The sequence below is a fragment of the Nothobranchius furzeri genome, chromosome 3 (genome assembly GCF_043380555.1).
Source record: "Nothobranchius furzeri strain GRZ-AD chromosome 3, NfurGRZ-RIMD1, whole genome shotgun sequence".
Taxonomy (NCBI): Eukaryota; Metazoa; Chordata; class Actinopteri; order Cyprinodontiformes; family Nothobranchiidae; genus Nothobranchius; species Nothobranchius furzeri.
Window position 1 is genome coordinate 81,196,378 of NC_091743.1, and position 25,103 is coordinate 81,221,480.

The 25,103-nt window shown below is 42.2% G+C and overlaps 2 protein-coding genes across 3 annotated transcripts; one reads left to right on the forward strand and one right to left on the reverse strand.

The window, feature by feature from the left end:
• Nucleotides 1–6: 6 nt before the first annotated feature.
• On the reverse strand, nucleotides 7–14,173 carry cars2 (cysteinyl-tRNA synthetase 2, mitochondrial). The gene is made up of 15 exons (XM_015957825.3): nucleotides 13,746–14,173; nucleotides 13,617–13,667; nucleotides 13,429–13,546; nucleotides 13,282–13,353; nucleotides 13,102–13,207; nucleotides 12,942–13,022; nucleotides 11,487–11,616; nucleotides 6,345–6,478; nucleotides 3,826–3,893; nucleotides 1,450–1,516; nucleotides 1,239–1,377; nucleotides 846–969; nucleotides 653–751; nucleotides 361–576; nucleotides 7–295 (listed from the first exon to the last, which is right to left on the reverse strand). The coding sequence occupies exons 1-15, from the start codon at nucleotides 13,946–13,948 to the stop codon at nucleotides 176–178; spliced, it is 1,728 nt and encodes a 575-aa protein (XP_015813311.3). The 5' UTR covers nucleotides 13,949–14,173; the 3' UTR covers nucleotides 7–175.
• A 385-nt stretch (nucleotides 14,174–14,558) lies between these two features.
• Nucleotides 14,559–24,447, forward strand: atg3 (autophagy related 3). 2 transcript variants are annotated; one of them, XM_015957827.3, is made up of 12 exons: nucleotides 14,559–14,771; nucleotides 14,983–15,024; nucleotides 15,111–15,160; nucleotides 16,371–16,441; nucleotides 19,065–19,172; nucleotides 19,605–19,657; nucleotides 20,846–20,936; nucleotides 21,013–21,047; nucleotides 21,151–21,303; nucleotides 21,649–21,776; nucleotides 21,902–21,970; nucleotides 23,771–24,447. In XM_015957827.3, the coding sequence occupies exons 1-12, from the start codon at nucleotides 14,700–14,702 to the stop codon at nucleotides 23,850–23,852; spliced, it is 954 nt and encodes a 317-aa protein (XP_015813313.1). In that variant the 5' UTR covers nucleotides 14,559–14,699; the 3' UTR covers nucleotides 23,853–24,447. The 2 variants fall into 2 exon arrangements, with proteins under 2 accessions (XP_015813313.1, XP_015813312.1); XM_015957826.3 differs by having other exon boundaries at nucleotides 14,566–14,771; nucleotides 19,602–19,657.
• Nucleotides 24,448–25,103: the final 656 nt, after the last annotated feature.

Here is a 25,103-nt window from a genome sequence, read left to right on the forward strand (position 1 = left end):
TTTTTCTTGTGGAGAAAATGACATCATAATTTAGTACAAAAACAATTAGATCCTGACTAAGCTGTTAGGCTGGAGCCGATGGTCCATCCGGTCATGAAAGGAAAAATAATTAACTTGATCAAATTTATTCCATCGGATCATTTTAAACCTCTTATAAAAAGTTCTGATCAAGTTTTCATTTCAAATCGTCGAGTCCATCTGAGAGGACTTCAGCCTCCTGTCTGTGACGTCCCTCCTGGACCTTCTGTCCTCTCTGATTGGATTTTATCTCCCACGTGGACGTGGCTCCTCGATCCTGAGAACACACAGACATTAAACTGGAGTCTGGGTTCAAACCCAGTTCCTGCTGACCCAGGTTACCTTTATGAGAACTCCCAGAGGAGCCAGCTCATGTCTGAGGGCATCGCAGGCTCTCAGCAGAGGGACTCTGTCTGGGTGAAGACCTGCTTTGCTGGGCGATCCGGTGTTGCTATCGTCCTGTCGGGTCAGCGCGAAAGCTCGGACTTCGGTTCTGAACCGGGTCAGCTGTTCCACAACGGCCTGCAGACTTCCAGAGCTGCTCAGCACTTCTGACTCCTGAAGGAGACGGGAACCACCAGGTCAGAAGCATCTGTCGGCAGGAGTATTCAGTCACCATGGAAACGATTCTGACCTTCCTGAGGAGCAGATCGATCCCAAACACATCCAGGATATGTGTGATGTAGCTGGTCATCGCTCCGAACACCGCAGGACTCCGGACCACTGCCGCAGTCTCAAAACACACAGGCACACACACACACACACAGCTCAGAACCAACACCAGACTGCTCCTACTCTCCTTCCTGAAGTATGAGTCAGGGAGTTACCGTAGTAACAGGCTGGAGCTGACAGTTCCCATGATACACCAGATTCATCAGAACGCTGACCGCTCTCGGGGTGTCAAAGTCATCTGACAGCGCTCTGAGCACGCCGGACTTCGCCTCCGTCAGCCTGGAGAGGAAAAGTTTCAAGTATCAGACGGATCAGGTTAGCTGAGGGGCCTGCTCCACGATTCGAGGGCCTGGCTCACAATCCGGCAAAAGGGGGAGGATCTAAACTGATCTTCCTCAGTAGGATGGATCAGGAGCCGCTGCTCCTCGCCAAAAGGAGTGCTCTGGGTCTCCTTCCTCTGCAGGATTTCCAGGCACTAAGAGGACACCACTGTGAGGAAGCTGCTGAACACAAAGGAAACAACAGGAGTGATCAGAGGAAGTAGATACCTTTCCCAGAGGAAAGCCTCCTGAACCGGAGAACACAGCAGCTGACCCTTCATGTAAGCCTGAGCCGCCTCCATGAAGGTGCGGATTGTCTCCAGAGCGGAACGAGCCTCCGTCATGCTGCTGTCGCTGTAATCTATCGCTGTCGACACAAAACAAGCCAGCATTTAAAAGAAATGAGGCTAAACTACAAAACCAAACTCTTTCAACCTACCTGATCGGTATTTGGACAGGAGGCAAAACATCCGAAACTCATCAGCAGAGTACGACAGCAGGAAGTCCTGGTGTAGGAAATCAGACCAGGAAATGTTTTTGTTTTTGTCAATTGCAGAATTTTTCACCCCACCAAGACCTGCCCCCAACCAAGACCCCCCCCCCCCCCCCCCCCCCCCCCCCCAAAAAAATGAGTTGAATGCAGAAGTCCCTGAAATACGTGAAGTACATTTACAAAAGAAAAGACCTTTAAGAAATAACACATTGACAAATAAGCTCCTTGTTACATTTTTTATTTTTTTCAAAAATTTATTTTGTTTTTATTTTATGGGAAAATTTTATTTTACATAGTTCTAATGAACTATTTATTAAAAACAGTAGGGACATGTTTTGGTGAAATTATGGCGATATGATGCGTATCACGATACGGGGAGACAAAACGATATATTTTGACACATTCAGTCAGACGACATTAGCGATTATCTTAGACTGAAACGACTGTAGGAAAATTCAACAGTCCAAACATACCTAACACATTTAACACGAGGTATCTGAACCATAATAGAGGGATTTACATTTCAATGGTGGAAACAAAGCCCACTGACCACTGCTGCCAAGTAGCGGTCGGTGTTTGAATTGTACCAAAAGAAAAGAAAATACACAAATGTTTGCATGTAAATTCTTTCAAAAATTAGATACACAGCTTTTGAATATCAATATATCACAGGAAAAAATATTGCGATATATTGCCATATCGATCTTTTCTTACGTCCCCAAATAACGGCATTAATTTAGAATAAAGTGGATTTCCATAAGTCACCAGAAGCAGCAGCTGTTATCTTTAATAAAGATCGGATTAATTTATTAATGACCACACAACAAGTTGGTGGGATTAAGAGCCCTGCACTGGAGCCTGCGGCCTCGGCAAGCTTTGGGCTGACGACTGTGTAATTACCTCGGACACGGGCCGGGCGTTTTTATTTTTAATCAAATTCATTAAAAAATTACTGAAACACTTGAACGCAGCAGCACCTGCCTGCTTCTCACGCACCGTTAGCTCAGTTAAGGTCTGTGTGGTTTATAAATGCGCCGATATAAACGAATTCTCAAACTGCTGATTGAAACGTGCCCCTATTCTAATATGCCATTTTATGTCCACTTTGATGTCAGAAACCATTCATTTATTCTCATGAAAACGGCAGCATTCTGTTTTTCTGTGAATAAATTTGCTCTGCGGTTAAAAAAATACAGCATTCATTGCTGGGTTTTTTCTAACTGCAGAGCGCATTTTCAGAGCGGCAGATTAAATTTACAAACGCTTTTATTAATTGGGAGGGTTTATTTAATCTGCCGCTCTGAAAATGCGCTCTGCAGTTACAAAATTAGAATGCTGCTTTTTTTCTAATTGCACAAGAGCGCATTTTCAGAGCAGATTAAATTTATAAACGCATCCAATTAATATAGTGTTCGTAAATGTCATCTGCCGCTCGGAAAACACGCTCTGTTAGAAAAAAAAGCTGCATTGATGCTGCTTTTCTTTCTTTTTTTTAACTGCAGAACGCTTCTCACAGATAATTAGAATGCTGAGCATCCTATCACGCTAAAACATTATGAAACGTTAAAAAAACGCCGGGCTCGGGTCGGGCCAGAGAATCCTGAAAACCTTTTCGGACCGTGTCGGGCTGGGGCTCCACCCCCTCGGGCCGGTCTGGACACAGGCTCAGATTTTAGGCCCGTGCAGGGCTCTAGTGGGATTTGTTTCCGGTACAGCGTGACACGCTCACATCTCTGAATATAGATCCTTAACGACATGGTTCAGTGACTGTTACGTCCCCGACAGGAGGTGTTAAAAAGTGAAGGAGGGGGTAAGAATTGCGACAGTGGATTTAAAATGGGTTTAATTGTTGTAAAAGTTTCTAAAAACAAGAGCAAACAGATGGCGAGCATTATTAAAATAATGCTAAATGAAAAATTCACTATTAACAGTTAAAAGACAACTTATCAACTATATAAAACACCTGGTTAAAACTTTATTAAAAGTTTCACCTAAACTGAAGGTGTTTTAAAAACACTACGAAGTTGATAAAAGTCTAAAAACCAAAGCAGAGTTAACCTTAAAACAGAGTCAACCAAGTTGACATCAATCAAAGATCCCTAAGGATCACTCAGAGGTTTTCCCTTTAAAACTCCTCAACTCAGAGTTAAAACTTTAAAAGTTAAAACTCATCACAAACAAAGGGGTTGGAAACAACATGAGAGGCTGGGTGATCCTGGCTCCTGCATCCCAATGGCCAGGCTGGTAGCCATAACAGTGACCATGTAGCCATTGGGTTTTTCAATCTGGTTGACTCTGTTGGCAACAAGTGTAGGTCTTTACCTTGATGCTGACGTAGTTCTTCAGAGATTTAGACATTTTCTCTGCACTTCCACTCAGGTGTAAATGACCTGAAAACAACAACGTCCTTCAGAGGAAATACTTCACTGTCTGTTGAATTATTTACAGATTCACTCAGATAACGACAACTATTTTGTTAAGAAATAGAATCTCCACTGAGAAAACGCAATGCAGGCAGACATAGAAACACTACTTTGTGTGTGTGTGTGTGTGTCTCAGTCCCCAGTGAGTCATGGCGGATGGCTGCTCATACTGAGCCAGGATCCTCTGGAGCAGGGGTATTCAATTGTGTGCCTGGAAAGCTGGTATCCAGCATGTTTCAGTGGTTTCTCTGCTCCAACACACCTGATTCAGTGGTTGAATCACCTGTGCAGCAGCTCATCGGGCTCTGCAGATGCCTGTTAATCACCTGCTGATTGAAACTAGGTGTGTTGAAGCAGGGAAACAACTAAAACATGCTGGATACCAGCCCTCGATTGAATACCTCTGGTCTGGAGGTTTCTTCCTGTTAAAAGGGGGTTCTCCTCAACCACTGTGGCTACATGCTTGCTTAGTTTGAAGATTGATGTGAAGACTCTGACACAACAAGTCAGTGACTCGATGCAATCTGCTGGGCTCCTTATAAAGGAAACTGAACTGATAGCACAATGAACTGAACTCACTTGGAAAGTTGACTTTGTGAAGTGACGATGCTTGTGGTGATTTGGCACAATATAAATAAACTGAATCAAATTTATTGTTATTATAATACAAAAGTAATTTCTTTTCTACAGCAGCCTGTTAGGGCCACTATGAAAGCAAACTTACAAAACATTCCATTATTTTCTCCTCCAACTTTAAACAGACACAATGTAACTTTTTCATCTTTTTAAACAGTTTTCTTGATCCAGTATGTGCTAAAATTACCGTTTAAAAGAAACTTTTTGTACCTTTGCAACTTCACTGTGAAATATATTTTTCACAATTTAATGAATAATTCATGTTTTCCTGATGAGCTTAGGGCCCTAAAACTGGAAGTTTTAACCTTTTTTCTTGTAATTATATGAATTCATATTTGTGGAAAAATGTGACCCTTAAGCATCAGAGAATAAATCTGTTTTATTCCTAATTAAATTAGAGAATAAATCTGTTTTATTCCTAATTAAATCAGAGAATAAATCTGTTTTATTCCTAATTAAATTAGAGAAAAAAATCTGTTTTATTCCTAATTAAATCAGAGAATAAATCTGTTTTTATTCCTAATTAAATTAGAGAATAAATCTGTTTTATTCCTAATTAAATCAGAGAATAAATCTGTTTTTATTCCTAATTAAATCAGAGAATAAATCTGTTTTATTCCTAATTAAATTAGAGAATAAATCTGTTTTATTCCTAATTAAATCAGAGAAAAAATCTGTTTTTATTCCTAATTAAATCAGAGGATAAATCTGTTTTTATTCCTAATTAAATCAGAGAATAAATCTGTTTTTATTCCTAATTAAATCAGAGAATAAATCTGTTTTTATTCCTAATTAAATTGGAGAATAAATCTGTTTTATTCCTAATTAAATCAGAGAATAAATCTGTTTTTATTCCTAATTAAATTAGAGAATAAATCTGTTTTATTCCTAATTAAATTAGAGAATAAATCTGTTTTATTCCTAATTAAATCAGAGAATAAATCTGTTTTATTCCTAATTAAATTAGAGAATAAATCTGTTTTATTCCTAATTAAATCAGAGAATAAATCTGTTTTATTCCTAATTAAATTAGAGAAAAAAATCTGTTTTATTCCTAATTAAATCAGAGAATAAATCTGTTTTTATTCCTAATTAAATTAGAGAATAAATCTGTTTTATTCCTAATTAAATCAGAGAATAAATCTGTTTTTATTCCTAATTAAATCAGAGAATAAATCTGTTTTATTCCTAATTAAATTAGAGAATAAATCTGTTTTATTCCTAATTAAATCAGAGAAAAAATCTGTTTTTATTCCTAATTAAATCAGAGGATAAATCTGTTTTTATTCCTAATTAAATCAGAGAATAAATCTGTTTTTATTCCTAATTAAATCAGAGAATAAATCTGTTTTTATTCCTAATTAAATTGGAGAATAAATCTGTTTTATTCCTAATTAAATCAGAGAATAAATCTGTTTTTATTCCTAATTAAATTAGAGAATAAATCTGTTTTATTCCTAATTAAATTAGAGAATAAATCTGTTTTATTCCTAATTAAATCAGAGAATAAATCTGTTTTTATTCCTAATTAAATTAAATAACGTACTCTCAGCCCTCCATCCAGCTCTAGTTTTTCTACGTCTCTAAAACAGCACTGGACCTTTCTGACTTTTTTGATGCTCGAAAAGTAAATCAAAAGCAATTCTAAAGGAGAAGAAATTAATTTATAAAGTTACTATAGCATAAAAACAATCCTCCTTTTATAACTACTTTAACAGTTATAACCCAGTACAGGTGCACTTCCTGGTTACATGGAGTTGTTTTCCAGTCTTCAGAGCTCACCTGAGTGGAGGAAGTAGTTGGCCCACTGCTGACACTGATGGAAGGCTTCACTCTGAGCGATCTCATTCTCATGGTGAGGAAAGGCCAGGTCCATCCCTCCAGAGTGGACATCCAGCTGACCCCCAAACACACAACTAAAACACACACACACACACACACACACACTGGTAACATGCTGATCTTATTCATCAGTACTTATTACATTGTCTCATATTATTAAAGGGGAACTAAGCCGTTTTGGCTTGCTTTTAGCACCCCTTGAGTCTATTTGTAGAACTGAAAGCAAAACTTCTCTCCTCGCTGTGTGTTCATCTTTTTAACACCTTTATCTAACAGCTGAAACGTCTCCCAGCCTTCATTAGTTTCTAGAAGAGTGATTCATTACTAAAATTTTTAAAAAAAATCTGCAGTGTTCATGTTTTGAAACATGCAGGAAACCAGACTGCAGCTCCAAGTGTCAGCTCAATTTTCCCAACAGAACAGCCCACCAGTCTGAAGTTGCAAGTGGAATATTCTGGCCACAGGGGGCGATAGGGGCTGGGTGGCTTTTCATTAACCCTGTAAAGGGTCATTTTAGCACATACTGGCTCAAGAAAATGATTTTAAAATATGAAAATGTTGGAAAGTATCCATTTAAACACAAACAGAAGCTGTGTGTAAAAAGACAGAGTGGATTTAGGTCTTCAGTGTCCTACTGCTGATCAGCAGAGTGAGATCTTGCAGGACTTTAGTCAGTGAGCTGTTCTGGAGCATACGGGCGTGTGTTAACAAGAAAATGAAACAAATCAGTAATGACTTCAAAGGAATTGTTGCTGCCCCTCAATCTGGGATGGCTAAAAGGTCATTTCTAGACCATTTGTAGCCTACAGAAAGATAAGTGGAAACCATTAAAGCTGTTACAGCAAATCTGCAAACAAGCTAGCTTTTCAACACAAACACAATCCACAGAACGCTCACCCCCTACCCTCGGGTATCTTCCCTCTGCTAGAACCGGAAACCTGCGACAAAATGTGAGTGCGCTAAACACCAGTCACTATTTTTTAGGCTTTCCTTTTGGGACTGGTAGTTTGTCCTAAAGTTGAAGTGGTAGCAGCCGGCTGTTTCTCCACCTCTGATATTATTGAGCGCAGAACTTCTCGCCCCAGTGGTGCTCTGTTGCGGAATACTCAATAAATGGAGGACCCAGGGAAGTGTAGCGGTTGAGCGAGACCGACAACCAGATTGTACAATAACTCTAACCCTAGACAAATGTGAGAGAACCACTCTACTAGGGCTGCAACAACGAATTGATAAATTCGATGAAAATCGATTACTAAAAGCGTTGGCAACGAATTGCGTCATCGATTCGTTGTGTTGCACAACTCTTCCAAAAGCGCCCCCCCCCCCTCCCGCCCGCCATTGCGCGCAGACCAGAGCAAGTCAGATCAGCGGCGAGGGAGAGCCGGCAGATCAGCGCGAGGGAGAGCCGGCAGACTTGCGCTGCTGCGAACCGGTTCCGCATTGTTGCGCAGCGATCCAGGCAGCTGCTTCCAGCGCACGGTCCATTCTCAAAGTGGCGCAACCAAAAAACTATAATTAGCACACGATCGTTCATGTCCGCACATGTTCTCTATTTTCTGTCTTATTTGTGCCTGAAGCGCGCTACTGCGGAGCTCATCACCTGTGCTGTGGTGATTTCACCTCACGCAGCATCGAAAACGCGCTCTGCGCTTTTCAGTCAGGAGATCCCTTTGATCTGCTCAAAAGTAACTGATGAGGTGAAAAGGTAAGAATCCAGGCAACAGATTTTCTGGAGAATTAAGAGGAGATGCAGGAAGATGAGAGACAGACAGGACAGGAAAATAGTTAAATAAAAACAAGAAAACAAAACAAAGTGTTGAAAAGTCAAATGTAGGTAGATTTATCTCCACGACACGTTTTTACCAGTTAAAAACAATAAGTTATACACATGTCATATTTATACAGCTGATACAATTCAGATCACCTTCAAAACTCAGTCACACACCCAGGGCCGTTTCAAGACATTTTGGGGGCCAAGGCAAAATGCCCCCCCCCCCCCCCCCCCCCCCCCAATAACTGGGCTCCCCAGAAGCCTCTGTGTAATTCATGCCCTCTCCAGTAGTGTTAGTTATACAGTGTTTATAAAAGCCCCTCAGACATTACTGACATGTTCTAATATTATCAGATGAAAAACTAAATTATCAGACATGCTGTCTCATCTGCTTCTTTTATAAACTTGCAAAAAGTAACAAAACCATTTGAAAGCCACTATTTGTGGATTCTCTGAAAGTTTCCATGGAGTGTGTGACAACTTATTTTTTTCATTGATCCTATTGTCTAATCTCACAGCTGAAACAAGTATCCTTAATAATCTGTGCACAGGAAGCTTACTGATGCTGTAGTAAAACAAAAGGTATAATAATTTATTATTAATAAAAACTTGTTGCAGCACTAAAGCAGAAAAATTAGATTTTGCATTAAATATGCAAAATATTTACATATGAATTGTTTTAGAGCCCTTTAATTGGCAGAATCTGATATTAATTTAGTTCTTACAAAAAATGGGTCCCAACATGGTTTTTGTGGCGTTGCCATAGTGTGACGTCATAGGCACAGATCCCCTGTCCTCTTGTTTGGAAATGGAAATATGGTCACCCTACATTAAACAAACTGTCCACCCGGGCTTTTGCGCTGCACAGAGACGCTTCGCTGCCTACAACTGAACGTCAGTTGAGAGTCAGTCTCATGCAGACTGACCAATGAAGAGAGGGCCTCAAGTTAAGACCCTCTCCTCATTGGTCAGTCCACACGAGGTGGGTCAAAGGTTACTCTGGGCGGGTTACGTGTTGTCAGGCATTCAAGTATTGAGTATATTTACTGCATATTACAGTAAAATATTCTGTATGTGACCACATTATGGTGATCCTTGGGTCGTGATGATGGAGCCCTTGAATATTGTTGCCCAGGGTACAACAAAGTGTTAATCTGGCCCTGGTTCCGCCGTCACATTCCCGCAGAAACTGGTTGATCACACCGGGGCCAGACTACTAGTATGTGGTTTTACAACCACAATGTCCTCAGAAGCAAAAACGCTTTTAAAAGAGAGGGAGGAGTCCTAACTGTTGCTGCAGGCGTGTTGTGTGAGAGTCCAGTTATATACTGGTTAATATATTTTTGGGTTCAGTTGCTTTCATGTGGCCTAATGTGAGTCTATTTGGGATCATTGGAATGATCAGCAGCATTTCTTGATGTGACTTTATGGCAGTTGCCCAGGGCATCATCGCAAGGAGGATGGCATTCATTTACTTTTGTTTTATTTGGTATTTTTTCAGTCATTTTTGGAAATAGTGATCAATTTTGATTAATTCACAGCCTATGTTTAATTACATTTAAAATAAATGTCAACAGATGAGATCAAGCAAAACAGATGAGAATTGCCCTTAAGCTGTTTAACTTGGACCAAGCATTTTAGGTCACAGATAGATGTAGCTTAGGGTCTCTGTCTATACACCTTATAAGACAATTTAGGTGATGGCATGTTGTTTTTCTGCTATTGAACTGTTTTCTAATAATGTTGTGTTAAATAAAGTGAAGGAAGGAGAGAAATAACATTTCCCTAGCAGTTTTTAAAAATTTCCCCATGTAATCTGATTAATCGATTAATCGTGTCGAGACCCCATCCGATTCATCGATTATCCAAATAATCGTTTGTTGCAGCCCTACACTCTACTCATTTTTTTTTTCATCTTTTATCTCCACTGTATATTTATAGCTTTGTTACAACATTAAGAGGCATGAAAAAAATGTTTTAGGCTCATTTGTTTTCCAGATTTGCCATTGTAGCTTTACACATCCCAGCAGACTGCCCCCTAAGTCAGAGGCCAATGCTCAGAGAAGCTATCTCCGACTACAGCAGGTCAAATGTCACAACTGAGCCAAAAACAACAGAAGTTTGGCCTGTTTGGAAGAGTTTCAGGAGAAAACCTCTGTTCTCTAAGAATGGGACACACTGTGCGTTGTTGGGCCATCCTAGACAAATCCTTCATCGTGAACAGAAAGGTGACAAAAAAATGGTGAATATAAGGATGATTAGCAGGTCTGTGGCCTTCCAGTGTGACTGGCCCAGCAACAGCTTTTTGAGCACCTTCACAACCAAATTCAGCCTTCAACAGTCTTTAAGTAGTATCAGAAAACCTACAACTCCCGTCTCCGATGGATCACTGAAAAGTCGCCCTCTAGTGATGCAAGTACAATGTCAGAGCAACTATGGAGGCTACACTCAAGAACATGTGGAGCACTCTTAAAAAACAAAAACGTTCTTTTTTTAATTCTCCTTTCATCTTTGTTGTCGTTTTTTGACGAGTATGCTCTAGTGTGTCCTGCTAGAGCGAGACGTCGTACCGTTTGGCTCGCTGAGATCTTGGATGGTAAAAAAGAAATAAAAGTATCTTTTATAAACATCTTGAGGCGCTTCACAAGAACAAAACAAATTCAAAATAAAAAAAAGTTTAAAAAAAATAATAAATTGAAAGTATGGTTAAAATGTATGGTACAGTTGCCCTGCGATGGACTGGCTCTCTGTCCAGGGAGTACCCCGCCTGATTGCCCGTTGACCGCTGGAGATATGTGCCTGCCATATGTCATTTGGCCCCCAGCTCCACGGCGGCTCCCAGCGCTGGGACCGTCAACAAAGGCGGACATGCAAACCTTTGACCACTGTGAATCACTTTGGAGTCGCTTTACTGCATTTTTCTTGCTAAAACTGCCCAGAAAAAACTGTTAGCTTCAGGTTAGCATGTAGCTAATGTCCCGCTGATCTCCGACCATGGAGCACGAGCTGATGTAAAAGGCCACGTCGCCCGGCTACGATCGCAGCAGTCTGAGGCTCTGCTTGTAATTTAACAGTCCCGGACCATAATAGATCTCCACAGGCGACCAGCATGACTACAGCCTCACACGGGAGCCAGTCGACCATGCACGTGGGCTACCCCAGTCCCTGGCAGTGGTGGGAACCTCCCATTTTTGGCTTCAACTTGTCCCCTGCGGAGCAATGGGCAGGCTATGTCCATATTTTTATATGTCAATGGCTTGTACTGATGCTCAGTACAAGCCTACGGAGAGCAGACTGGTTGTAAATCTAACCTAGCAATGGTGGAGCACTCAATGTGCCAGCCAGGTCTTCCTGGGCCCCATGGCGATTCCCAGTATGGCTCCTGAGCTTTGGACCGCTTCCACAGGGCGAAATCCCTCGAGTCCCGTTTGTCTGAGCTGGCTGGAGAACCAAACAAACAGGTTTTCATTAGTGAAGTCTGTCCAGCAGACGTCACTCCTGGTGGAGACTTTTACTCAATCAATCAATCAATCAATCAATCAATCAATCAAAGCTTTACTTATAAAGCGCCTTCCGCAACCCTGTCAGGAAGCCCAAAGCGCTGAACATGGTTCAGTTGAAGGTAAATATATTGAATAAATCAAAAATAAAAGCAAAATTACAAAATACAAAATACAAATTACAAAATAGGTGAAACATTCTGGTACAGGACAAATGTGTAAAACAACGGATAGAGTGAAATCCTTTGCAGCCTGACACCGGGAAACAAAAATCAGAAAATTTCTGTTTTTATTTTAACTTTGTTATATTTTAAATGTAATGATTTTATCATCATTAAAAATCTAATTTAAACTTTTCACGTGTAGTTCTTCAATCCTCCACCAGAGGGGAGAAGTAACGCAGGATTAAATGTTGCAGTGGAGTTTTCCTCTCCACTGTCCCTACATGCTTGTTTAGTACAGGCATTGCTGTAAAGCAATCTGCTGGGTTTAATAACAGTTTAATGTATGGTCCTTTTTTTACAATGTAGGGTTGAATTATGATCATTTAGAGCATTGGGGGTCAGAACTAGAGGCCGACCGATGCTTTTTTTTTTTTAGGCCGACACTGATGCCGATTTTTTAAGAATGTTGTTGCTGATGATTGTGAAAGACAACTGAACACTCACTGTGTGCAATATAAATTAAATAAGTCAATAAATCACACATAAACCCAGTCAGTAAACACACAAAGGCAGTGAGCTATTATTGTAACCTTCAACCACTAAAAACAACCAAAAAAAAGAAAACTTGTGTTTCCAGAGCTATGCAGCATAAGGGACACAGACATACTAATGTACATTCGGTATTGCGCAAGTATTAAACTCATACTGCTTATTACATTGATGTTATTGTGTACCAGGATAATGCCAGTACCAGTTAAACTGAGGAGTTAGACACTCTTACTGCTGAGGGGATGAATGACCTATGGTAGCATTTCTGTTTTACATTTGGGATGTCTCAGTCTGCCTCTGAAGGAAGACTGAGACAAACTGAGAAGTATTAAGCCCCATCTGGTGAAAAACGAGCGTGTTGTTGTCATGAAGAAATGAACAACCTCATCAAATAGCTGACAAGGCCCTTGTCGTTTCCTGTTACTATAATGGCAGGATCAAAAGTATTATTTTATAGTTCATAAGCTAAAATCATTATGAACCTCTGATTGAGAAAATGTTTTTAACCATCAAAAGCGCTTTCAAATAAGTTAATAAATTAAAAATCCCCTACCAGGCTCTCCCTGAGAACCCACAGCTCCACCAAACTTCCCATATCTGTCACCGATGGACTGGACGTCAAAATACACGTCTCCTGCAACAACCCAGAACCTTACACAAATATGAGCTCAGACACTTTGGATTTTATCAGAGGGATCAAACGTCTGATTTACCTTCATTAGTGGCGTAGGCGTGTCCATTTCTAATTATCTTCTCAACGAACGCAATAATATGGGGCACGTTGTCAGTGACTCTAAGGTACACCGCAGGTGGAATCACCTTAACAACAAGCTCTGGTTATAAAAGATCTACTTATCTTAGACGTTTTTTGTCACGTATCTATGAAACCCAACCTTTAAAGACAGCATGTCCTTCTTGAACTCCTCTTCATACATTCTGGAGATAACGGACGCAGAAACATTTTCCTGTCAAACAGAAACAAATCACCTGAGCCTTCGTCATCATCAACAGTCATTTAAAAACATGCTTGTGTTCTTTACCTCCCAGCTCCTTCGGATGATTTTGTCATCGATGTCAGTGATGACCATGGCGTGGATCACGGTGACCCCAAACAGCCTGGACAGAATCCTCTGCAGGATGTCAAACCTGACATATGAACTGGAACAGCAAAGGTCTGGTGTCAGGTTTAAAATCAGCTGTTTGTTTATGTTGTTGTGTTCATAATTACCATGCATGACCCAGGTGAGCATGGTCGTACACGGTGGGTCCACAGCTGTACCTGAGAGAGAACACAGGTGGTTGTGTTGTGCGTGGCTCGTGAAGGCTGGTAAAGGTGTGTTAGTGGATGGTCCCCTACCAGGTAGCTGTTCCTTCTCTAGCCAGGATGAGCGGCTCCTTTTGCTTGGTGAGGCTGTTGAAAGTCTTTAGACCAGTGTCAAACCCGCTGGGTCTCACCCAGGTCTTCCCAGACCCACTGCAGCCAGACCTAATCGTGGTCCGGTAAAGGTTGAGAACCCCAGAGGGTGCACACTTTACGTTCCTTGTCACCGTACCCCACATGGCTCTTCAGGAGAAAGGCGCATGCGCACTGGTCTGACTCAACCTTTTGAAAAGAAGATGCGAATTATAAAATTATACATATTATTTCTTTAACTTTCATTACCAGCTAAGCTAAATGGAAAGTAGCTAGCGCGTTGACGCTTTGCAGCACTGATTAGCATATACGTCATCACGTCGAAATGTTCTGCGTCCTTAGTCTTTGACTAGTTTTATTTCTCCGTTTGTGCTGACTAGTTATTTGTGTTACTTAAGCCGAATTAGCGGTAAACCTAATGTCACCCGTTTGTTTCTTTCAATTCTAATGAAAGTAGGCGAAATTTTCAAATATTGTAACTGAATCGAGGCTAATCAAAAATACTTGTTACTCAATGTACAGCATTTCGATCATTTTACGTTGCTGAAGTAAAATCTTGATTTTCTATGCACATAATTATCTCGAAGCATGGAATTTCTATGATATGATGAAGAAAACACGTGTGTTACACATTCGGCTATATTTAGATGCACGATGCTTGTTGTGAAGAAAAGTTGTGGAGGAAAAAGTAAAAAAAAAAAAGAAGCAGAGTGCGGTTGACCTCACTCTTCATCTCTGCAGTTCTCGCGAGAACACAATCCCGGAAGTAGTAATGTGAATCACATGATCGATCTTCCTTGCTGGCACTCAACTTGGATAGCTATGTCAAAATAACTGTTTTGTTTGTGTTGCTGATGCGGTCTTCATCTAGGTTGACATTCACAAAGAACTTCCACCATGCAAAACATGATAAACACCGTGAAGGGGACAGCCCTGGGAGTGGCGGAGTTTCTGACTCCAGTGTTGAAGGTAAACTTGTTTCTGTGCTAGCGCAGGTAGCTGCTGGGATCACACTCAGCAGTGCTGCGTACGGTTAGCATGTATCTCTCAGGCTTTCCCCTTCACTAAATCCTAGTTTAAACTGAACATTAATAAAATATTAGATTAGTAGTCCAGCAGTAGCTTGTCAATACTTAAATTTTAAGCTGATTTTAAAGTGTCGCTGTCCTAAACTCCACAGGAGTCGAAATTCAAAGAGACTGGCGTCATTACACCAGAAGAGGTGAGAGCTTTCAGGTTCACTAATAAAGTCTGGATTTGTTTTTGTCCAGTTTTTAACACTTGTTGCTCTCTGTTGTTGTGTTTCAGTTTGTAGCAGCTGGAGATCACCTGGTTCATCATTGCCCCACGTGGAAGTGGTGAGTCCTCACAGCTGGACCACATCTGTGATGACATTAACCTGACTGTTGATTGGTACTTTACAGTCAGTCAAAACAGATCAGAGTTCCCATGGAGATGAAGGAAAGCCAAGATGTTTTGGATTTGATGTCAGTTGTTTCTTTCTCTGTTCTGCGTGTTAATAATGCGAAGTCAAACACAAAGTTGCTACATTCATGAACTCTTTAACACATTCCAGGTTGGTTGATGTTGACTCTAGTGTACTTAGTTTTGCATGGATGTCCTCACATCACATTTTCCCTATTAGTTCTAAACGGTGTCTTAACAATAGTTACTGGGGGTGTGATGTTTCACCCCAGCCGCGGTTTGGTACATTCCTTCATCTGAGGACTCCCCTTTAGCACAGGGTTTGATCAGAGGGCCACGGACCTCTGACTCTTGATATTTGATGAAGGTGATAAAATGCTGATTTAGTTATAGCCTTAATTTGTCCACAGAAGCTCAGGTCGGAGTCAATGATAACACCTAGATGTCTAATCTGGGTCTTTGTCTTTATTCCTCTGGAGTCTAGCTGAGCAGTAACATCCATTCTAACCTTCTTGTTGCCAAAGACAATAACTTCAGTCCTGTCTTTGTTTAGTTGAAAGACGTTTGACTGCATCCAGTTGTTGGTGTTTAAAGTATATATTTCTGTTTATGCGTTTGTCCCATTCAGTTAAACTGACACTGAATCGTTTAATCTGTTATTTTAATTCATTATTTTTTATCTGTTGTTCATAGATGAGGTACGATTGTAGATCAGGGGTGTGCAAAGTGCGGCTGTGGGCCGTTTGTGGTTTTATTCTGATCCTGGACGCACTTTTATTTGACACGCCAAAGACCTAGAAATCCTCACATCCGGATCATTTCCTCTTTGCGCTGTAAAGGTTTACTTTTCTACTAAACACTACATGCTTCTGTCTTTTTAGCTAATATTGTTTTATTTAATTGTTGAGCCGGTAGAAATAAAAGCAGGATTCAATTGATTTTATTTGAATTAAAACACTGAGGCAGACCAAACATCGCCATCTGCTAGAGTTGTTGAAAAGACGAGCTACATTACAAGAGCCACCATGTTGTTCTCAGAAAGCCCCCCCCCCCTCCCAACACACACACACACACACACACACAACTAATTACAATTAAGCTAGAAAAATGAAGTGTGTGTGTGTGTGCCTTTCTTTCTTTTAGGGCGACTGGAGAGGAAGTGAAGGTGAAGCCCTATTTGCCGCAGGACAAACAATTTCTGTTGACGCGTAATGGTGAGAGTTTGGTGTAAACCGTTCTGGTTCAGAGAGCCATCTGAGCAGGTGTTCACCGGACACGTTATTAATAACCTCTCCGCAGGTCTGGGTTGGATCCACGTCTAATTATAGTCTCCTAAACCCCAAAACAGGAATTCTACAGCTGTGCAAAGCATCCTAATGAAAATAGTCATTTTGTTTGAATGAAAATAAAGTTGAAGGAATTTGACTAAATGACCTTAAACTCTTTAGCAGTATTTGATTAGTACATATTTTATTTGAATTTTGCTTAATTAGACCAAACTGAGCTTCATAATGAATCATTTTATGACCCTTTAGATTCTGAAGCATGTCCCTAGTGTCCACTGCCCAAAATTAGCAGTAAAAACATTACATACTCATTATTTCTACCAGGCCTGGGGATGGACTGTCCGATCTCGGTGGCAGAAGTTGCTGAGGTAGTCAAACAACTACACAGCGGCGGAGCCCCGGGGGCGGATGAGGTTCGTCCTGGGTATCTCAAGGCTATGGATGTTGTAGGGCTGTCATGGTTGACACGTCTCTACAACATTGCGTGGTCATCGGGGGCAGTTCCTAGGGAGTGGCAGACCGGGGTGGTGGTCCCCATCTTTAAGAAGGGTGACCTGAGGGTGTGTTCCAACTATAGGGGGATCACACTCCTCAGCCTCCCTGGAAAGGTCTACGCCAAGGTACTGGAGAGGAGGGTCCAATCGATAGTTGAATCTCAGATAGAGGAGGAGCAATGTGGTTTTCGTCCTGGCCGTGGAACTGTGGACCAGCTCTATACCCTTGCAAGGGTGATGGAGGGGGCATGGGAGTTTGCCCAACCAATCCACATGTGCTTTGTGGATTTGGAGAAGGCTTATGACCGTGTCCCCAGGGGCACCCTGTGGGGGACGCTCCAGGAGTATGGGGTGGGTGGCTTTCTGTTAAGGGCCATTCAGTCCCTTTACCAGAGGAGCGTGAGTTTGGTCCGCATAGCCGGTAGTAAGTCGGACCTGTTCCCAGTGAGGGTTGGACTCCGCCAGGGCTGCCCTTTGTCACCGGTTCTGTTCATCACTTTTATGGACAGAATTTCTAGACGCAGCCGTGGTGTGGAGTGTGTCGAGTTTGGTGGCAGGAGAATCTCGTCCCTGCTTTTTGCGGATGATGTGGTCCACCTAGCTTCATCCAGCTCTGACCTTCAGCTCTTGCTGGGTAGGTTCGCGGCCGAATGTGAAGCGGCTGGGATGAGGATCAGCACCTCCAAATCTGAGACCATGGTTCTCGACCGGAAAAGGGTGGCTTGCCACCTCCGGGTCGGGGGAGAGGTCCTACCTTAAGTGGAGGAGTTTAAGTATCTCGGGGTCTTGTTCACGAGTGAGGGTAGGAGGGATCCGGAGATCGACAGGTGGATTGGTTCGGCGTCTGCAGTGATGCGGACGCTGAGCCGATCTGTCGTGGGGAAGAGGGAGCTGAGCCAGAAAGCCAGGCTCTCGATTTACCGGTCGATCTACGTCCCAATCCTCACCTATGGTCATGAGCTTTGGGTAATGACCGAAAGAACAAGATCTCGGATACAAGCGGCCGAAATGAGTTTCCTCCGTAGGGTGGCCGGGCTCAGCCTTAGAGATAGGGTGAGGAGCTCGGACATTCGGGAGGGACTCGGAGTAGAACCGCTGCTCCTCCGGATCGAAAGGAGTCAGTTGAGGTGGTTTGGGCATCTGGTCAGGATGCCTCCTGGACGCCTCCCCGGGGAGGTGTTTCGGGCATGTCCTGCCGGCAGAAGGCCCCCGGGTCGACCCAGGACACGTTGGAGAGGTTACATCTCCAATCTGGTCCGGGAACGCCTTGGGGTCCTGCCGGAGGAGCTGGTGGACAAGGCCGGGGAGAGGACGGCCTGGAGCTCCCTAATTGGGATGCTGCCCCCGCGACCCGGACCCGGATAAGCGGAGGAAGACGAAGACGAAGATTATTTCTACCATGTCTGTGTCCGTGTTTTAAATATATTTTAATTTGAAATATTGAAATATTTCAAAAGCTCGTTTATATCCCTTTCAAAACCCATATTCAGCAGGTTTTTATTCAGTTATACACTAAAAGGCTTCCATATAATACATTTCAAAATGTATTTTACTTCTATTATTAATACTAATATTAATAGTAATGTACTAGTGATGCTATCGTGCTCTGAGGTGGGCCAATAACTAGCAGAAATGATGATTTTGATGCATGATTATTTTCTGTAGTTTGATTAAAAATCAAAGTTGATACTTCAAGGTGAAAACGATCTTCCATAAATCTGTTGTTCAGTGTTTTATAATAATACATTTGATCCTGTTTCTTACCTGTTAAACGGGTTATTTTGGCATCTTTGGTACGTTCTTTCTGTGTTTGGTTTCTAATTCCATTTTTGGTTGATTTTAAAACACAGGAAAGGTTTTTCTTTACCTTGCTAACACTTTTGTTTGCGTCTGCAAACATCCTCAGAGCCGACGCTGATGGTGGCGTCACTTCCGCCACCATCAGCGTCGGGTAGTCCTGATCCACGACTACCTGGGTTATTTTGGTATTTGGTCTTGTGTGTTTCTATGACGACCCATCTCTGGGCTCATCCGGCTTTGTTTCTATGCTGCTGCAGTTCCTTGTTACAAACGCTGTAAACAGATGGAGTATTCGGACGAGCTGGAGGCCATCATAGAAGAGGACGATGGAGACGGGGGCTGGGTGGACACGTACCACAATGCAGGTGAGATCGTCCTGATCCAAGACTGCTTCAGCTCACAGCTGCTTTGTTAAAGCACTTGACGTCAAATGAAACTGTGACCTTTAACCTTCTAGCTCATCTCTGCTCTCATCACACTCCTCGTGTGATTCCATTTCTGAGTTTACTCTGAAGCTCATGTCCCAGATCTCAGTTCTTCTGTAAACCATGTGTTTGATGTGATGGGCCTGCAGCAGACCTCTGACCTCTCAGCTCGCTGTAACGCTGGTCCAAGTCACACGCGGTTCCTACCACAAAGCTAACACTTCATTTAAGCTAAAATATTATTGTTTCTGTTTTGCTTTGTCGTTGTCCATGGTTTAATGGGAAATATGTAACATTTTCACATTTTTATTAAAAACTAAAAAAAAATCCAATGCAGGTAGATGATTAGTTGGTGTGATTGTGTGTCAGCAGGTGTGTTAGGAGTCACAGATGCTGTCCAAGACATTTCTCTGGACAATAACAAGGTAAGATTCTGATATTTCCTTATTAATGAGAGTAAACGTAAAGCAACACTGGAGAACGTTTCCAGTTTCTCCCACCTGCTGGTTGAAAGCAGCATTACAAATGTTGTAGGCAACCATGCAGCAGCCAGCATAGCTAGCGCTAACAACGAGCTGATGCTAACATGCATCAACTGATACTAAATAAGCCATGAAGTAAAAACGATTCACACTGTTGGGACATAAAATCTGTTATTAAGTACGTGTCCAGTAGCAACAAAGCCAGGCCACCATCAGTCTGTTATTGTGTAGCCTCCTTCAGCTCGCTCAAACAAATGTTCTCTTAGGTTTTCTCTCTTTGATTTGCCTCCAAAGACATTAGTCTCCTACCTCCACTTCTAGGCTCTGCCATTATGCCAACAAAAAAGCTAAATTCTTTGTTCTTTTTATTTATGGTCAGCGAACTGAAGAAGCTAACTGCTAGCTTTTATATTAGCTAATGATAAAGAATGATAATGATAAATGACCTACACTTGTTGCACCTTTAAGAGTCAGAGGACTTCGAAATGCTTTATACTACAGTCTATCATTCACCCATTCACACACTGGTGGTGATGAGCTACGATGTAGCTACATCTGCCCTGGAGCACACTGGCGGGGGGGGCTGGTGCCTATCTCCAGCTGTCAATGGGCAATCAGGCGGGGTACACCCTGGACAGAGAGCAGGGCATTGTTACCAGTAGAAATGAAATGTTATTAGCATTTCCAGTAGCTTACCACTGAACATGTTAATGAAATAAATCAATTCTATTGATTATATGTGAATATTTACATATGTTATTTTGACTAGGATGAGGTAATACAAACCTAAAATGTGAATGAAATGTAAGTCAAATTGTGTTCCATTAAATATATTATAAATATCAGCTGGGAAAGAGGGAGCTAGACAACACAGATTTAATCTATATTATTGAGCCTTTTATAATTTTGCTGTTCAGTTTTCATAATTTTAGCAGCAAACCAAAGTCCTGTTTCATGTGAAACGTCGTCAAATAGAAAACTCAATGAATCAATGTAGGATTCGGTAGAATACTTGAATACTAAAATATTCGATAGCTGCAGCCCTAGTCCTGCGTCAGATGATCCTGCTGCTGGTTGTCCTTCACACAGCAGCTGCATGAGGTTTACCCAGTTTATTCTGGATGTTTTCAGGACAAGAACATGAACGCCACATCTGCGGCGGCATGTTGTGATGACGAGGATGAAGATGAGGATGAAGATGGAGAAGCAGCAGATATGGAAGGTATTTCGGTCTGAGTGGTAATAAGAGATGCCCCTGCTTGTGTAGAGCTCATCCTGTGATTCTGCTGATTCACCAGAATACGAAGAGAGCGGCTTGTTGGAAACAGACGAGGTACGATCAGAAAGCCGCTGCTCGTCTCGTCCTTATCTTTTCTGTCAGCAGCTGAACCCCTGAACCTTTTGTGGTGTGTGTGTGTGTGTGTGTGTGTGTGTAGGCCACCCTGGACACCAGTCAAATGGTGGAAACCAAAACCAAACCAGAAGCTGGGTGTGAGGACGCCATCCTTCAGACGCGGACATACGACCTTTACATCACCTATGATAAATACTACCAGACTCCTCGACTCTGGCTCTTTGGTTACGATGAAGTAAGAACACGGCTGGCAAACATGTTGCATCGCATTATGAGTAAACATTTAAAGTAAGGGTGGGCAACTCTGGAGCATATTTTAGTTGTCTCCCTGCTCCAACACCGCTGATTTAGTGCCCGGATCACCTGTTCGGCAGCTCATTAAGCTCTTCAGAAATGTGTTAATCACCTGAGATTAAATCCAGCTGTGTCAGAGCAGAGAAACAACTAAAACGTGCTGGATGGGTCCAGGATTGCCCACCTGCAACTCTGGACAGCTGTCTTTATGTCCTCGTCAGGCTCTTGTCATCAGAGCAGACAGAACCTCTTTAGTTTAGAGATGTCGTCCCCGTATGTTTGACAGGACCGGCAGCCATTGACTGTTGAACAGATGTATGAGGACATCAGCCAGGACCACGTGAAGAAAACGGTCACCATCGAGAACCACCCCCACCTTCCTCCACCAGCCATGTGCTCCGTACATCCCTGCAGGTGCGAGACGTTGGTTCCTCCTGTTGCCCTCCTGTTGGAGGGAGACGTGTCCCCGTTAAGGGGTCATTAAATGGTCGTGGGCCTCACGTTAGAAATGTTTAACTGATTCTGATTTTTGTTTTCAGACATGCTGAAGTGATGAAAAAGATAATTGAGACAGTGGCAGAAGGAGGAGGAGAGCTGGGAGTGCATATGTATCCTTACCATGAGAAATGGCTTGTGAAACCTGTAGAAGCTGTTTGTAGACTCTTCCAGGAATTTGTGTTCATAAATCCTGCGTTAAAGGTTGTGTGGAAGTCCTGACGGCTTTCCCACCGAGCAAGAAAGTCCCATAAACCTGGCTCACTAACAATACCGGCTCAGTTTTCCCAAATCTGGTTCTACGAACGAGACAAAGCTGAAGCCCCGCTCGCTCGCTCGGTCACCATGCTGACGCATGCTTGTGTTCAAGCCTTCAGTTTTCCTTTTTAAGACAAATGTTTTGCTCGTTTTAACCCCCAGAGACCCACGGTTGTAATATTACAACATCAGATTTAAGTCTACAAAAATAAACCTTCCCCATTTTTTTTTCTTTTTAAAACCACATTTACATTGCTAATAGGTCCTATTGTTCAGTTCTGCAACACTATTGGCTGTTAAAATGTGTAAATAGGCCTGTTTATCAGGCCTCCTAGAACAACATGTGAAAGGTTAAAAAAAGATTTTGCAGTTGTTTTCTAAATTTGGGTTTCTGGGGGTTAAAGGTGTGTATCATACCTGCTGACAGTTTCTAAATAACGGAGCCAACATCATAACAGAGGAGAAAGACAGACAGGAGGAAGAACGACACACAAAGCAGGCACTCAGTTCATGTCAGTATCCGAGGTGGGCCATAAATAAAGGGAAAGAACAGGTCAAACAGAAGCAGAGAAAAGAAAAACAACATACCATGCCATATATCCGGGGGTAACCGGACCAATACAACGTATAACGAGGAAGCACCGAATCAGTGTAGCAGTAAAACCCTCTGTCATCTACTTGTCCATCCAATGGACAAGACAGAACCAGATAAAAAAATGCAACATCGTATATTAAATGCCATGCAAACCATGCGAAAATACATACATAGGGAAAACAGGAAGGGCCTACAGCACACAAAAGAAAGAACATCTAACAGAGTGTGCGAGAGAAACAAGGGGACGTTTCACCAGAACACAGCTGAACAGGAGACCGGGAAATCAGCCATAACAGATCACTGCAGCAGGTCGAACCACATCATGGACTGGGACAATGGAATAGTCATCACATCCGAAAACAACTGCTTCAAACAATGGTTTAAGGAGTCCATCGAGATCCGGAGGTGAGGCAGCGACACCATCAACCAGGATGAGGGGGCGTTCACCCTATCACACACCTGGGACTCCATTCTCCAGAACTAGCAAGAGAGGTTTGGCTGGTCTGGGGGCGTGGTTCTACAACGCCCCCAGACCAGCTGATAAATGACTCAACGGCGAAAAGTCGGATGACGCTCTGAGGAAGACTGAAGCCTTCAGTCGAAATTGTCAGCAGGTATGAAATAGGGCTGGGCAATAAACCGAAATTTCTGACTCTTATCGGGATAATTTTTCTGATGTCAATGAATTTGATGATTAAAAAATGAAAATGTGTGTGTAGGTTGGCAACGTTCATGCCCCTTTAAAAATGTGACTCAACATAAAACACGTGACAGCTTCATCTAGTGGACAACTTTTGTTTCTGTGCATACCTGTAGTTGTCGTCCATTTATGGTTATCAAAGTGAAATCCTCAATAAATCGTGATCTTGATTTTATAGTTTAGGCCATGTCGCCCAGCCCTAGTATGAGATAAACATCTTTAAAACCCGCAAAACATTTGTCTTAAGAAAATAAAATTGAGCTAAGAGAAGAGTGATGGCGTTTAGACATCTCTTAGCAGAACTCTGATGTTTGCTGTCTTCCTACGCTGGGATCACGTTTCCTTGACTGAGACCTGCAGGTATCTTCTGATTTTCCTGAAGTTTGTGCAAGCCGTCATTCCAACAATAGAATATGATTACACAAGACACTTCACCATGTAGCTCCGTGGGCCAACCTGTGCTTCATCTGATGCAGCATCAGATGACGGGAGGGGTCGGAGAACAGCTGATTGGTGTTGTTATGATGATTTCTGGATTTTGGGTTGGGACCCATGAAAGGATCATGTTCGTTTTTCTGAAGAACCCAGAGGGCCACAATGAAGAAGTTCAGCGTCGTAGATCTGGTTATCACACCGGAAGATGGCGTCTTTCAGCTTCTCTCTTTGAACTCAATTTAAATATGCAAATCAGGTTCCAAAAGTTAATGCAAAACTGAAATCTAGTTGTTCTAAGTACCACAGTCCAGAGCTGAATGTGAGGCTCCGCACATCCGAACACGCTTCCCTTCAGTTCAGGAGTTGCTCTTCATAGTCTCTTCCAGCCGTCGTTTTCGGAACGTGTTTTAAATAGATTGCGTCGTTGCCCCACGCTGTGTGCTCCCAGTGGCTTGCTCGATCTGTGGCGTCTGAACATGGAGGTGTGTTTGTATTTGTTCCAGCTCACTGCAACCCTGCAGCTTTAAGCTACAATTACCTTGGTTTTGTAAGATTTGCTGCTGTTGCTTTTCCATTTAAATAAACTACAACATGTAAGAGGAGAGTCCTTCCCCTGTCGCTTTGTTTGTAGGAAGATTTCCACTGAGTTCCATGAATGCAAAAAAATGACTTTCTGACTCAGTCTGCAGGAGAATCAAACATACGTTTTTAATGGATGCGGTAAGAACACCTTTCATCGGAGATGTATGCTTGAGTTGCGTGATCTGGATAATTTTACTGACATGACACTGAACGTAGAAATAAGGTCAGTCAGGTCTGTCTCAGTCAAGTTTGTAATGAATCACTTAATATAAAAAAACGTTTGCTTCAGAAAATGCCCTGCATTCAGGGATCAATAACAATCAAACGCTGAAATAATAAACTTTCACCCCATATTTTAAAACATTAGTTTTACATTAGTCTTTTCTACGGCCCACTGAAAATGAGCATCCATGTCCTCACCCACCTTGGCTTGTGACAACCACAGAGCACTGTGTTGCTTTTGCGGCTAGGAGGAGTAAAGTGTGTCTCTGCTAGTAGAAGCTAACCATTAGCTTCTACTAGCGACTCCATAATATAGCAGAACACATTCGGACTTGTGTTACTTGTGCAGATAAAAACATTGGTGTTGCATTTTATTAACTCAAGAAACACATGAAAAGGCAGCGGAAGAGTAGCATTGCTGTTAGCCAATCAGAGATGAGATGTTTGCATATAA

Excerpts from the sequence above, each read along its gene's own strand:
- cars2 (XM_015957825.3), bottom strand. The coding sequence starts at position 13,948 with ATGTGGGGTACGGTGACAAGGAACGTAAAGTGTGCACCCTCTGGGGTT. Across the intron at positions 13,208-13,281 it reads AGGACATGCTGTCTTTAAAG|GTGATTCCACCTGCGGTGTA; the intron begins GTTGGGTTTCAT and ends CTTGTTGTTAAG. Across the intron at positions 11,617-12,941 it reads GGGTTCTCAGGGAGAGCCTG|CCAGCTCAGACAAACGGGAC; the intron begins GTAGGGGATTTT and ends TTGGTTCTCCAG.
- atg3 (XM_015957826.3), top strand. The coding sequence starts at position 14,700 with ATGCAAAACATGATAAACACCGTGAAGGGGACAGCCCTGGGAGTGGCG. Across the intron at positions 14,772-14,982 it reads TTCTGACTCCAGTGTTGAAG|GAGTCGAAATTCAAAGAGAC; the intron begins GTAAACTTGTTT and ends TAAACTCCACAG. Across the intron at positions 16,442-19,064 it reads ATTTCTGTTGACGCGTAATG|TTCCTTGTTACAAACGCTGT; the intron begins GTGAGAGTTTGG and ends ATGCTGCTGCAG.